This window comes from Myotis davidii, unplaced genomic scaffold (genome assembly GCF_000327345.1).
Source record: "Myotis davidii unplaced genomic scaffold, ASM32734v1 scaffold388, whole genome shotgun sequence".
Classification (NCBI taxonomy): Eukaryota; Metazoa; Chordata; class Mammalia; order Chiroptera; family Vespertilionidae; genus Myotis; species Myotis davidii.
In genome coordinates, this window is record NW_006299101.1 from 82,275 (window position 1) to 95,979 (window position 13,705).

Here is a 13,705-nt window from a genome sequence, read left to right on the forward strand (position 1 = left end):
ACCCCCCAATCGGCCCTACCCTGAGCGTGACTGAGGGTGGCATCGCAACCTCCCGATCCGCTCTGCTCTGTGCATGACAGGGGGCGGCGCCCCAGCTCCCCAATCAGCCCCGCTCTGAGCCCGACCAGGGGCTGCATCTAGGGATTTGGCCTGCCCTCTGCCACCCGGGAACAGGCCTAAGCCATCAGATCGTTACTCCTGAGGGGTCCCAGACTTCGAGAGGGCGTAGGCCGGGCTGAGGGACCCTCCCTCCCCGCTGAGTGCACAAATTTTTGTGCACCGGGCCTCTAGTATATAATAATGCCCATAGCACTATTATTCACAATAGCCAAAAGGTAGAAACAATCCAAATGTCCATCAACTGATGAATGAATTAGACAGAATGTGCATACCTGTACAATAGAATATCATCTGGCCATAAAAAGGAATGAAGTTCTAATTCTAAAACAGATGAACCCTGAAAATGTTCACTAAGTGAAAAACGCCAATCACAAAAGGCCACATATTGTATGATACCATTTATATGAAATATCTGGAAGAGACATGTCCAAAGAGACAAAAAAGTAGAGTAGTGGTTGCCAGGGGCTGGGGGACGGGGATGGGGTGTGACTGCTAATGGGCATGGGGTTTCTTTTTGGGATGATGAATATGTTCTAAAATTGACTATGGTGATAGCTGCACAACTCTGGGGATATACTAAGAACCATTTTATGGTAAAAGCTGTTTTTAAAAATAAATTTTTTTATAGAAGGGTACAAAATAGTCAAAGACCAAAGACAAAAAAAAAATATTCTATGGGATGGACTGGAACTGGAAATTAGGTTGTCAGTAAGAATTCATGATTTCTAAAATGCCTATTTCCTACATATAAATGGGCCTAGAAGCAATGACACTCCAGTAGCAATGAGTATATACGGAGTCCAGATCTGGTTTTCTAACACTGTTTGTCATTAAAAGGAATCAGGGCTGACCCAGGGAAATACAAGCTGGACCTGGGATATCTTGTGCCAAAAAACAAGCAAGAGAGAACTAAAAAAAAAAAAAAAGTGGGGCCACGCCATGAGAACACAGAGCCAGTGTGCAAAGACTGTTACTAGCCAAATCTACGACAATGTGAGCACCAAAATAATAATGACAACCAATGAACTATATGTAAATCACTGAAAAAAAAGATTTCCACAAGTCCATATAAAGATGAATGGATGGATGGTTGGTTGGTTGGATGGGAAGAAAGGGCTCTTAGAGCAGAATGAGACTTCCAAATATAAGGGTTTAGGGATGGAAGCTAAAAAATTACCATTTGCAATGAAAATACAGAGATTGGTTCAGGCAAGAATGATCAATAGATGCTAATTTGAGGATGGGAATAAGAAACAGGATATCTGCATGGTCTCAAGTATCTGCTCATAGACTGCTCATTAGTTGTAATATGAAAACTAGTCAATACACAATGGAGAATCTGGATAGCACCTTGTCAGGTGATCAAAATCAACATCACCAATGAGGTCAGTTGGATATATCAACATCACCAATGAGGTCAGTTGGATATAGTGTGTCTCCAGAGTTGATACATGAATAAGGGCAAGGAAGTACTCCATGACATATTTTGGCCAGAAGTGCTGACCCGAATCCAAAATGAGAAACATTCTGTTAACAAAACACCTGGCCCTGTATTCTTCAACAATATCAACAGCATGAAAGAGAGAGAAAGTCTGAGGATCTCTCCAGATTAAAGGAGACGTAGGGGCACATCAATTAAATGCCACATGTGATCCTGAATTAAAACTAGCACCAGATGCCTGACCAATGTGGCTCAGTGGTTGAGCATAAACCTATGAACCAGGAGGTCATGGTTCGATACCCCATCAGGGCATATGCCCGCATTGTGGGTTCAATCCCCTGAGTGGAGCATGCATGAGGCAGCCCATCAATGATTCTCTCTCATCATTGATGCTTCTGTTTCACTCTCCCTCTCCTTTCCTCTCTGAAATGAAAATAAAAATAATAATTTAAAAAAAAACAGCACCAGAGAATATCATGCTACACAGGACATTATGGGACCACTTAACTTAAACAGCTGGAATATGAACAGTCAATTAAAAAGAACCGTATCAATGTTAAACTCTGGATTTTGATAACAATATTGTGTTTACACAGAAAATATCCTTGTCTTCGGAAACCCAGTGGAGAATATTGGGAAGTAAGGACAGAATGAAGGCAAACTCCTCCAAACAATTCAGAAAAAAATAATATAGGAAATAATACAGGAAATGTAATCAGAGCATGAGGTAAAAATGATAAAACACTGGTGAATCTAGATAAAGGATAAATGGAAATTTTCTATATTATTATAACTGTCCCACAAATTTGAAATTTTTCCAAATAAAGGTTATTAACATATATAAAGTAAAAGAACAGCCGAACCGGTTTGGCTCAGTGGATAGAGCCTCGGCCTGCGGACTGAGGGGTCCCAGATTCGATTCCGGTCAAGGGCATGTACCTTGGTTGCGGGCACATCCCCAGTAGGGGGCGTGCAGGAGGCAGCTGATTGATCTCTCTCATCAATGTTTCTCTCTATTCCTCTCCCTTCTTGTCTGTAAAAAATCAATAAAATATATATTAAAAAAAAAAAGTAAAAGAACAAACCATAACACAGATGCTCTGACTAAAGCCTTTACTTAAAGAGTAAGGGTAGAAGAGTCTGATTCTTACAGGGCTTTTCTGACAAACTGTTAGCACTCTCAGGCTACGATTTTTTTCCTTTCCTCTCTCTGCTCCAGAAGTCCCTAAGCAAGGTGATGAAGTTGAAAACTGAGGAGTTAAGGGAGCAATAAAGCAAAAAATAAAATGACATAGTGAGGAGGGTGAGGCGTCCATACAAAGCCTATTGAGCTCAAACAGGAAAAAGATGGGTCCCTAAACAGATGAGATCAAATTAGAACTGCTCCTTCCCACAGCAGTGTCTCAGAAATATGAAAACCAGGCAGCTTGGTCAAGAATATGTGCTGGCTGATTCAGAGATAAGATCCTCATACCACATACAAAAGACTAGGGCTTCAAACACAAGAACGCCCATTGAGAACAGGCATTTTGTAGGACAAGTCATCAAATCTGTTCAGTGACCTTCACTTGGGTGCCTTAACAAGGACAATGTAGTTTCCCAAATAATTCCACACTTTATATTATACTCTTTTTGTGCCTCATAACAAGAGTGATAGAATGAAGTGTAATAGGAAAGTGTAAGAAAAGAGAAAGCCTTCCATAGATGTAACCAGACACTCAAGGAACTGACATCTATCAACATTTTCGAATGTATAGCATTATAATTTTTAGACATTCTGAAAAAAAGAAAAATATTAAGAAGAGAGGACATAACAAAACAGCTCTCCCATATGAACATCCACTGTGTCAAGTCAAATGAATGGTGTGGGAAGCAAAGTATCTAGGGCTCCTCAGTGAGGTGTGAAAATCCTGTACTCCATTATTGTTGCAACTTTTCTGTAAGTCTGAAATGACTTCAAAGTAAAAGTTGGATTCCTTAACCTTATTGGAGTTTAAAATCTTACTGAGATTAAAACCTTAACTGAAGCTTCTTTCACACCCTCCAAGCACATTTTATTGGTACTTACATAACTACATAGCGATTGCTCAATAAATTAATGTTCTATTAAAAGTAAATCTCCCAAAGAGGCAAAAGCAAGGTTTAGGATATATATTTTTATTGATTTCAGAGAAGAAGGGAGAGGGAAAGAGAGAGAGACACATCAATGATGAGCGAGAATTATTGATCAGTGGCCTCCTGCATGCTGCTACTGGGGATTAAGCTCACAACCCAGGCATGTGCCCTTGACCAGAATCGAACCTGACACTCCATCCACTGAGCCAAACTGGCTAGGGTGCAAGATTTAAACTTTCTTGTCCTGGCCAGGTAGTTCAGTTGGTTAGAGCATCATTGTGACACACCATCGTTGCGGGTTTGATCCCCGGTCAGGGCACATACAAGAATCAATGAATGAATGCATAAATAAATGGAACAACAAATCAATGCCTCTTCCCCCAACCCCCTTCCTTCCTCCCTTTCTCTCATGAATTAAAAAAATTTTTACATTTCAGTTCCTGGATCAAGCTTACTACATTCCTTGACTTCTCTGGCTGACCAAGTGAAGAGTATAAACCGAAAAGATACCATTTTACAAGAAATCTGCTCCTCTCCCTTTCAAATATAGTAGGCAGAAATAAACCCTCTAAAGCAGGATTCTCAAATGGAGCAGAACAGAATACACTCCATCCCAGGAATTCTGGTCTTCATTAATTATGAAAAAATATATCCATACTCAAAATACCAGAAAGACTTTCATCAGTTCTGATACAGAACTCGGAAAATTAAATAGAATTTATCTATATTCTAATGGGCAATAACAATAACATCAACATCTTTATATGGTACTATAATTAGTTTGCATGCACCTACCTTATTAATTTCTTCACAACGGCATTTTGTCCACATTTTCAAAGGGCAAGGAAGATAATATTACAGCTTTAAGTCTTTCTAACACATAGCTTCAGTGCCAAGTACTTCAAGATCTATAAATATTTAATTGCATACAATCTAGAAATCCTTAGACAAACGCTTGTAAGGTCAAATACTCATTCTGGTTTTCAATATGAGAATTTATAGCATACTTATTTTGGTAATTTACCTCCTTCATCATTTCATACCTCATAGAGATAGCCTGTTCTAAAGAAAGAGGTATGTATTTAGAGGGACAGGAAGGGATGGCTATAATGTTCTTGAACTCCACCCTCCACACTTCACAGGGGTGCACGCTGGGGCACCATAGTGGGTGCGAGTGGGGGGGAAGGAGTGCATATGGAGCCAGCCAGTCGTACATGCTGCTCAAGGAAGGATAAATGACCACAATGGAATGCTTGATGCCTGGCAAGCAGGGGAAGAATATACTGCTCAGAATGGCCAAAAGTCTAGAGCTAAATCTTTTTAAACTCTTTAAAATTAAACTGTTGTCAAGTTTATCCTTTCTTTGAGAATCAAAAGAACATACAGATTCTATTGGATTTATAAACAATAATTAGGGTAAAGAAAGTGTATGGAGGAATACAGCCTCATAGAAAACAATTATGTGTTTATTCAAATGAAACTGAGTTACAGAGAGAGAAAGAGTAATCTGGGGTAGGAATAGAAGAAAAAAAGGATCAGAAATTCAAAAGAAGTAGCTTTCATTTGGACCCATGTGGTGTTTGCTGTGGTATTATTCACACACCTCCCCATAAACAACATCAGTCTGTGGCTTCTGGAAAAACATCTGGGACAGTGGATAAATACCAGCCATGCTTATCCAATTGCAAACCATAAGGACATTGCCATATTCTCCACATTCTCCAAAGTATCAACAAAATACATGAACCATTTTCACCCATCCCAGACAGTTATTTAAGCTCTCTTGACTATACAGTCATTCTGAAGGTCACAGGTACAGTTTCACTTACATGGTTAATGAAGAGACTCTTGCGTTTTTCTCTCACTGTGAAAACAAAAGATGCAACAAAAATGTTACACGACTACATGCCAACCCCTTACAGGTCACCAAGGACTAGCCCATCCTTCCACCAACCAACATATCCAGTTACTCCAATACCCAATATAAGAAAGAATATGTGACCTGCACAACAGAGATCTGAACCTGGTTAATAGAGCAAAATATATACCCACTTAAACTATGGCATGCTAACAAAGTAAGTGTAGGTATAATTAACTGAGGAATAATAGCTTTCCAATAACTAAATAAAATCTCAATTAGCAAATTTCATAAAACTTGTACACAACCATTAATTTAAGATAATTAACAAATAATAAGACTACTGATTTCTAACCTGAGCAGACCCACAAGGTGCAGACACACAAAGGTCCATACTATAGGTTCAAATATAAATATCAATAATAACCATCACAAGCATTAAGATACACGACAAAATATGCTAGAAGCATTATTAACATTGAAACAATTCCTCCCCCTGATAGGTCCTGAGGAATAAAGCCAGGTTTCTGATTAGGAGGGCTTTGGAGCCTCTTGCAACACCCTCTCCTTCAGGGAGGCTGATAATATCACAATACAAAATACTGTCCTATCTCAGAGATGGAGACCATGGTATTTATCAAAACAGAGGTCCTCAGCCCGAAATTTACATGGGTGACCAGGAACCCTAAGAAGCTTTTTCATGACCTGATTATCATTGAACTTTGCATTTTCTTTCCAGAATACCTAGTTTTAAGGGTACATACTAATAAATCAATACATTTACTGAGTAGGTCATTGTAGAAGACAGAAAGGTTTTCTTCAAAAAGATGACATCCTGAGCCTCTAGGAATCAAGAATGCCACCTTGGACACAGCTATTGGGGTTGGGAGGGTAGAGAGCTTGAGCAAAAAAGAAAAAGAAAAAACTCATGGACACTGACGACAGTGTGGTATTGATTGCTGGGGTAAAAGGGCAGGGGGGACAGTAGAGGGAAGTGAAGGGTATAGGGAGGATAAATGGTGATAGATGGAGACTTGACTTGGGGTGGTGAACACAGATGATGTGCACCTGAAACCTGTATAATTTTGTTAACCAGTGTCACCTCCAATAAATTCAATACAAAGGAATAAATAATCAAAAAGGCTCTAGGTACAAATCCAGCTTACTATCTGAGGAGCCCCTGTCCTCCCTTCACCCCCAAAGTCCACCTCCCAAATGCATATTCACTAGTTTCTAGCCCTGTGGCTGATCTGACTGAGGAATTTGGGAATTGTTTCCTAGTTTGTATTGTTTAATTGTCTTTAGAAGTCCTATCCTCTCTAAAATGATAAACCAGCCTGAGGGTACTCTTGAGAGCAAATGCCTGCAGGCCATCAGATGGACCCACTCACAGGCCCTGGGCATGCTCCTACCACACAGAGTGTGTGGGGCACCTGGCTATGCTTGAGGCTAGACCAGCACACTGGGAGCTCTCTGGAGTGCCCAGACAACTGCTGCGGACAATGTCTGCTAGGAACAGTGTGGAGACTGCATGACCACTTTTGACCTAACTTGAAATAAGCATCCACAGGTGAACCATAACAAAAGAAATACGGAGAGCTACAAAAAACACTGGGTTTTAACTTCCTGATACTATACACTTGGTGTGCATGCGCATGCATGTGTATCTGTGCGTGTGTGTGTACATGTGCATGTTTCCCTTACATTATTTCAATACTAAATTATTATGCATCTAGTCAGGTTTGCTTTACCAAGTGTAGGTATGATGACATGATTTCTCACTGGCTACAAGGATCTGAGAACACTTTTTACAAAGGCAGCAAATTCCATAGACGACACTTAGCCCTTGCTAGGGTACCCAACAACAGGTTTGTGCAGAGGCTTTGATAGGGGGAAGGGTAAGTAATAGGAATAGAACCACAGTTGTTTAAAGATTATTCACCTCACCTTACTAACTAAGGGGCTTTCTTACAAACCCTGGGAAACTGGAAGATGTGCTGCAAGGAGAAAGACAGGGCTATAAAAAGATAAGAGACGCCTTGGAGCCTGCTTGGGTCCATTATTCAGAAAAGAGAATACATTTTGAGAACAAACCAAGGAAATGCTTTGATTTGGTTGCTGAGCCTGGACCCTGACCCCCTCTGGGAGTTTGCCTCAGAAATGTTGACTATTATCCTGTCCCAGGAAGGGGCTGAGCTGGGTTTTCACATCATAGGAAATTAACTACCTTGTTATTGGACTTCAAGATCCTGGAAAGAGACACAGGGAACACAGACCCTGCAGCCCTTATTTTGCCCCGCGTACTCCTTGCAGGTAGCTCTTCTTCCTTATCCATATATAATCAGCTGGCTAGCAAGAGATATTACAGCAGAATTTTCTGGATGACCTGCTACTTTCCCATACTGCTGGCATTATTAGAATAAACGCTCATATATGATCCAACCTTGTCTCTGCTTAATTTGGCTCAAGTAGTGAGAGGTGACCCGCACCCATTTTGTATCTGGTTTCAGCTTTGGAGTCTCCCAATTATGGGAATCACCTCCAATGATATCCATGCCTCAAGAAATATTAGAGTTTCCTATATGAGTACTACTAAAAACATTAAGAATTACTAAAAAATGAGAGGATTAGACTATAGAATCATCAATGTTTTGACTTAAAGTTTTAACAAGAAAGCTTTAAAACAAACAAAAATAGAATCACAGTACATTGACAAGTAAGAATATTGTAAACGTGTATGCTATTCTCGTACATCTTCTACAAGGATAACTCTAAGGAAAGAATCAGACCATTTCCATGAACCCCAACTGGTCCCAATTAGAATAGTAGAAAACAAAAGTTCACTAAGACTATTACAAAACACTTAAGGACAAGGTATCAGAATCTATTGTAGAATACTTTATAAACACTTTGTGTTTATACAAATGAATGCCTTGTACTTCTTTATTTCCCTCAGGGCAACTGAACCTGCTGAATCTTATCTGAAATCTGGTACTACCTTTCTGTATTATTTTGTAAGGCCACCCATAAAAGGGCCTTTGAAATATTAAGCCTACACAGTATCTGAGAGGCTTATCACATGTGTCCCTATGACAGATTTCCTTCTGGAATATCTCCTGAGTCCCCTAACCAACTGCCTGTCCCAAAACATAGACAATCTTCTATCATTTGCAGAAGGTTATCTTACATAAGCTGCAATGGATGAGGAAATCTATGAAATGAAATAAATCTTCTCTTAAAGTATTGCAATTTATATATTAAACAAATGCAACAGTGAAGGCCTATGGCGAAAGTGACAGATATTATTTCCCCATGAACTTCAAGTTTTCACACATTTCTTTACAGGGCTTCCTTCACAGAAGCGGCCACTGGAGCTAGTGAAAAACTTGGGGGTTAGAGCCAGAAAACTGAAGTAGGGGAACCTAATAAAGTGGCAGAATGTGGCTGGAATGATAATGAAAGAAAAATCAAAACCCCATTTTTATATTCAACAATCCAAGGGAATACTTATCTACTCAGCCAAGCAAGATGTAATAGCTCAACTTACCTTTTTGGGCCCTAGAAAATTAAGAGGTATGAGGAATCTTTTAAACTAGAACTTTCTCCGCTGAAAATACTTTAATTTTTCCTCTTACATTATTATGTACACCATCATCATAACATTAAATCCTGGTATTCCTGGCAGTGTGTTTTTAATAGTAAGCATCTATACAGATGAAGTGGGACTTCCATATTATGTGTGGACCTTTACCCTATCAACCTATTTGCTGAAGTAGATGTATGTATTAATTCCATTACAGGACTATAACTTGCATAACGGATGAGTTCTCACCACTTTCTGTAGACAAAGGGACATAAGCAACAGGAGAAAAGGCAGTAATATTCATTCTAGTATACATGTGTAACTTATAGCATTGGGAACTATTAGTCATTTAGTTTGTCTATTATTCTTTTTTTTTTTTTTTTTGCATTGGACTTAGGAAATTGAAGTGTGTAAACCAAAGCAGTTAAAGTTTTAAGTTCTAGGGAATTCTGAGATGTGACTATTTTAATTACATACATATTTAAATTTCTTGCTTTGGAAAGAGATAAAACAACGGGAGTAAGAAAACAGACACTTATAATCCAAGGTGCTTCATTTACTCTTTTAACCTTCATGGTTTGATTCATGTCATGAAACTGGCACAAATAAATAATGCATGAGCCATTTTAGAATAAATTTCACATGAAAAACTTTGGTAAAATGGAAACTATACAGCAGTGATGGCGAACCTATGACACACGTGTCAGAGGTGACACGCGAACTCATTTTGGGTGACGCGCATCGACAAAAAACGGCATAATTCAAATATTTGTCTCTTGCAACGGCCACAGTTGGGCATCACTTGAGTAATATTATTACTCACGTTACTCATGATCAATAATGCAATTCTAAAATCGAATGTAAACATGTACATCGATGTTACATAGCAAAGATACATAGTGAAAACATCCAAGATACATTGTTCCAATATTGACATTAATATAAAAAGGTTAAGAATTGCACTATAAAGAGCTTAATCTTAGTCATGACATTTTATTTTTTTTCTTGACTTTTCTTTTTTTAAAATTAAATCTTTATTGTTCACATTATTACAGTTGTTCCACTTCTTTCCCCCCATAGCTCCCTTCCACCCGGTTCCAACCCCACCATCTGCCCTTATCCCCCACCCCCAATGTCCTCATCCATAGGTATATGATTTTTGTCCAGCCTCTTCCCCCACCCTCATCATCCCTCCCCCCCGCGGAATAGTCAGTCCACTCCCTTTCTATGCCCCTGATTATATTATATTCACCATTTTATTCTGGTCATCAGATTTTTTTATTCACTTGATTTTTAGATTCACTTGTTGATAGATGTGTATTTGTTGTTCATAATTTGTATCTTTACCTTTTTCTTCTTCTTCCTCTTTTTAAAGCATACCTTTCAGCATTTCATATAATACTGGTTTGGTGGTGATGAACTCCTTTAGCTTTTCCTTATCTGTGAAGTTTGTTATCTGACCTTCAATTCTGAAGGATAGCTATGCTGGGTAGAGTAATCTTGGTTGTGGGTTCTTGCTATTCATCACTGTATATTTCTTGCCACTCCCTCCTGGCCTGCATAGTTTCTGTTGAGAAATCAACTGACAGTCGTATGGGTACTCCCTTGTAGGTAACTGATTTTCTTTCTCTTGCTGCTTTTAGGATTCTCTGTCTTTTGCTCTTGGCATTTTAATTATGATGTGTCTTGGTGTGGTCCTCTTTGGATTCCTTTTGTTTGGGGTTCTCTGCGCTTCCTGGACTTGTAAGTCTGTTTCTTTCACCAGGTAGGGGAAGTTTTCTGTCATTATTTCTTCAAATAGGTTTTCAATATCTTGCTCTCTCTCTTCTTCTGGCACCCCCATAATACGGATGTTGATACGTTTAAGGTTGACCCAGAGGCTCCTTAAACTATCTTCATATTTTTGGATTCTTTTTTCTTTTTGTTTTTCCGGTTGGGTGTTTTTTGCTTCTTCGTATTTCAAATCTTTGACTTGATTCTTGCGATCCTCTAGTCTGCTAGTGGAACTCTGTATAATATTCTTTATTTCAGTCAGTGTATGCTTAATTTCTAGTTGGTCCTTTTTCATAATCTCGAGGGTCTCACTAGATTTCATGAGGGTGTCACTAAATTTATCAGTTTCTAGAAAATTCTTGAAAAACCTTATAACTGTGGTTTTGAACTCTATATCCTGTAGTTTGCTTTCCTCCATTTCTGTCATCTGTGACCTGTTTCTTTGTCTCTGCACTTTTTATGCTTCCCTGTGTTGATAGAGTGGCTTTGTGTGCTAGGTGTCCTATAGAGCCCAGTGGCTCAGCCTCCCCAATTACCTGAGGTGGACACTCTTGGTGCACCCATTTGTGGGCTTTGTGCACAGACTTGTTGTAGTTAAGCCTTGATTGTTGTAGCTATCACTGGGAGGAAGTGACCTCCAGGCCAATTGGCTGTGAGAATCAGCTGTGTCTGCAGTGGGAGAACTTCTGTGCTGGAGACACCCTGCTGGGGCAAGACTTGCTTCAGTGGGGCTTTGGTGCTCACTGAGTCTGCCCCCTGAGTGTGTCCCTTATGGATCTGAGGAGTTGTAATCTGGACGGTCCCACTCTGACCACTGGGTACACTGGCTCTTGGATCTCTAAGGAGGTGCTAATTTAGCCTCTGCCTGAGGTACCCAGCAGGAGCTATGGAGAGACCTGCAGATTCCTCTTCTTTGTTTGGGGTTTGGCGGTTCCCAGATGAGGCCCAGTTGTGAAGCAGTGCAAGCTGCTCTGGGGCCTTGGGCCTTCTTTTGGAAATTCTGGGTCTCTCTGACCCAGCTGCAGTTTGTTAGGTAATTTTAGATTGCAAAGGGCCAGGCCTTTCATATGCATAAGCCTTTGCGCACAGCTTGGGTGGGGCATGGTCTTAGGGGATCAACAGGGCAAAGCAAACAGCTATGGCTGCTCCTCAGTCCTCCCCTAAGAGGCCCCACTTCTCAGTGTCCTGGTAATCGCTACAAGCACCTCTGAGAGAAAGCCGCCCTCGAGTTCTGACTTATGCCAGACAGTCCAGCTTCTCCCAGTATGAGTCTGGGTCCCCAGAGATTCGCCCGGAAGTGGAGTTCAGAGCAGTCGGGAGCTTGAGACTCCCTCCCAATTGAAAAAGACAACCATGTCCTCAATTGCCAGCCCTTTCCATATGCGCCCCCACACCTCTGCACTTTATTTCCACACCTCCTCTAAGTCTCGGTGTGCTTTTCTCTTTCCTTCTAGTTGTAGAATATCCACTCAGCCAGCCTTCCTGTGGTTCTGGATGACATCATTTTGTCTTTTAGTTGTATTTTTGAAGTGGTTGGGCGAGGCAGCAATTTCTGGTGTTTACCTATGCTGTCATCTTGGTTTCTCCTATGAAATTTTATTTTTACTTGAGTGACAAAATGCCCAATTCTGGAAACGGCTTCATTATTGTCAACATGTGCCTTGGGTAAGCTTCCCGTGTGTTTGGGTGCATTTGGCAAATGGACGTATTTGATTGCCATGTTTGTTAGGAGACAGGAGTGGGAGGGTTAGAAGAAAAAGATATACAGTGCAACAGTGCCCGATAAGACATTCTGCATGTTGGATAATTGATTACAGCACCATATATTTGTTGGTTATACATACTATCTTTAAATTGTTTTGCACCAGGAGTCAGTGCAACACTGCAAAAAGTTAAGAGGTAAGAAACCTATCAACCTTTTATAAAAAACGCCGTGATTTATATTTATTTATTTTTGCAGCCTTGTGATGGAGAATCAAAAAAAAAAAAAAAAAGAGCAGGAGCTCCAGTGGCGCAATCGGTTAGCGTGCGGTACTTATAAAAAAAAAAGCAAGTTTGAATTATAAAGAAGTGGAAGTAGCAGTAGCCGACCCTTTCAAGACACAGGGACCGAGATGTACGGGATTGTCGACAGAAACAACAGATCGTTGTGCATACTGTGTAATGAAACGGTAGTAAGCAGAACGTGGAATGTATAGAGACATTTTGAAACTAATCATTGTCAGCCCTTGAAAAAAAGTATCGATGAAAGAAAAGAATACATTCCTAGGCAGCTAAACCTCTATAAAAGTAAATCAAATTCCATCATTAAATTTGTAAGATGCTCTACAAATTTAACATCAGCAAGTTACTGTATTGCTCACTCCATAGCTCACCATGGAAAAGCCCTCAGTGACGGAGAATTTATTAAGGAAACATTCTAAGATGTGCAGCAGGTCTATTTCACGACATGAAAAATAAAGATGATATTGTTAAAAGAATTTCTGAGTTACCACTCAGTAGAAATACTATCAAAGACAGAATAATAGATCTTAACAAAAACGTAGAACATCAATTTAAAAAAGACTTAAATGGTTGTAAATATTTTTTGATTTCTCTTGATGAAACTACTGATGTCACATCAAATGCTCGGTTGGCCATTATTGCTAGATATTCTGATGGTCTCACAATGAGAGAAGAGTTGATAAAGTTAGAATCAGTGCCAATAAGTACATCAAGAAACGAAATATGTAAGGGTGTTATAAAAATATTCAGTGACCTAAACATTGATATCTCTAACATTGTGTCAGTCACGACAGATGGAGCACCAAATATG

At 39.7% G+C, this 13,705-nt stretch overlaps 1 protein-coding gene across 3 annotated transcripts in view; it reads right to left on the bottom strand.

The window, feature by feature from the left end:
* The window catches only part of CCNY (cyclin Y), a 122,068-nt gene that overhangs the window by 65,922 nt on the left and 42,441 nt on the right, over nucleotides 1–13,705 (bottom strand). For all 3 annotated transcript variants that reach the window (XM_006774614.2, XM_015571061.1, XM_015571062.1), the window contains exon 3: nucleotides 5,506–5,540. In XM_006774614.2, coding sequence (XP_006774677.2) covers nucleotides 5,506–5,540 — 35 coding nt within the window. The remainder of the gene's footprint in view (nucleotides 1–5,505; nucleotides 5,541–13,705) is intronic.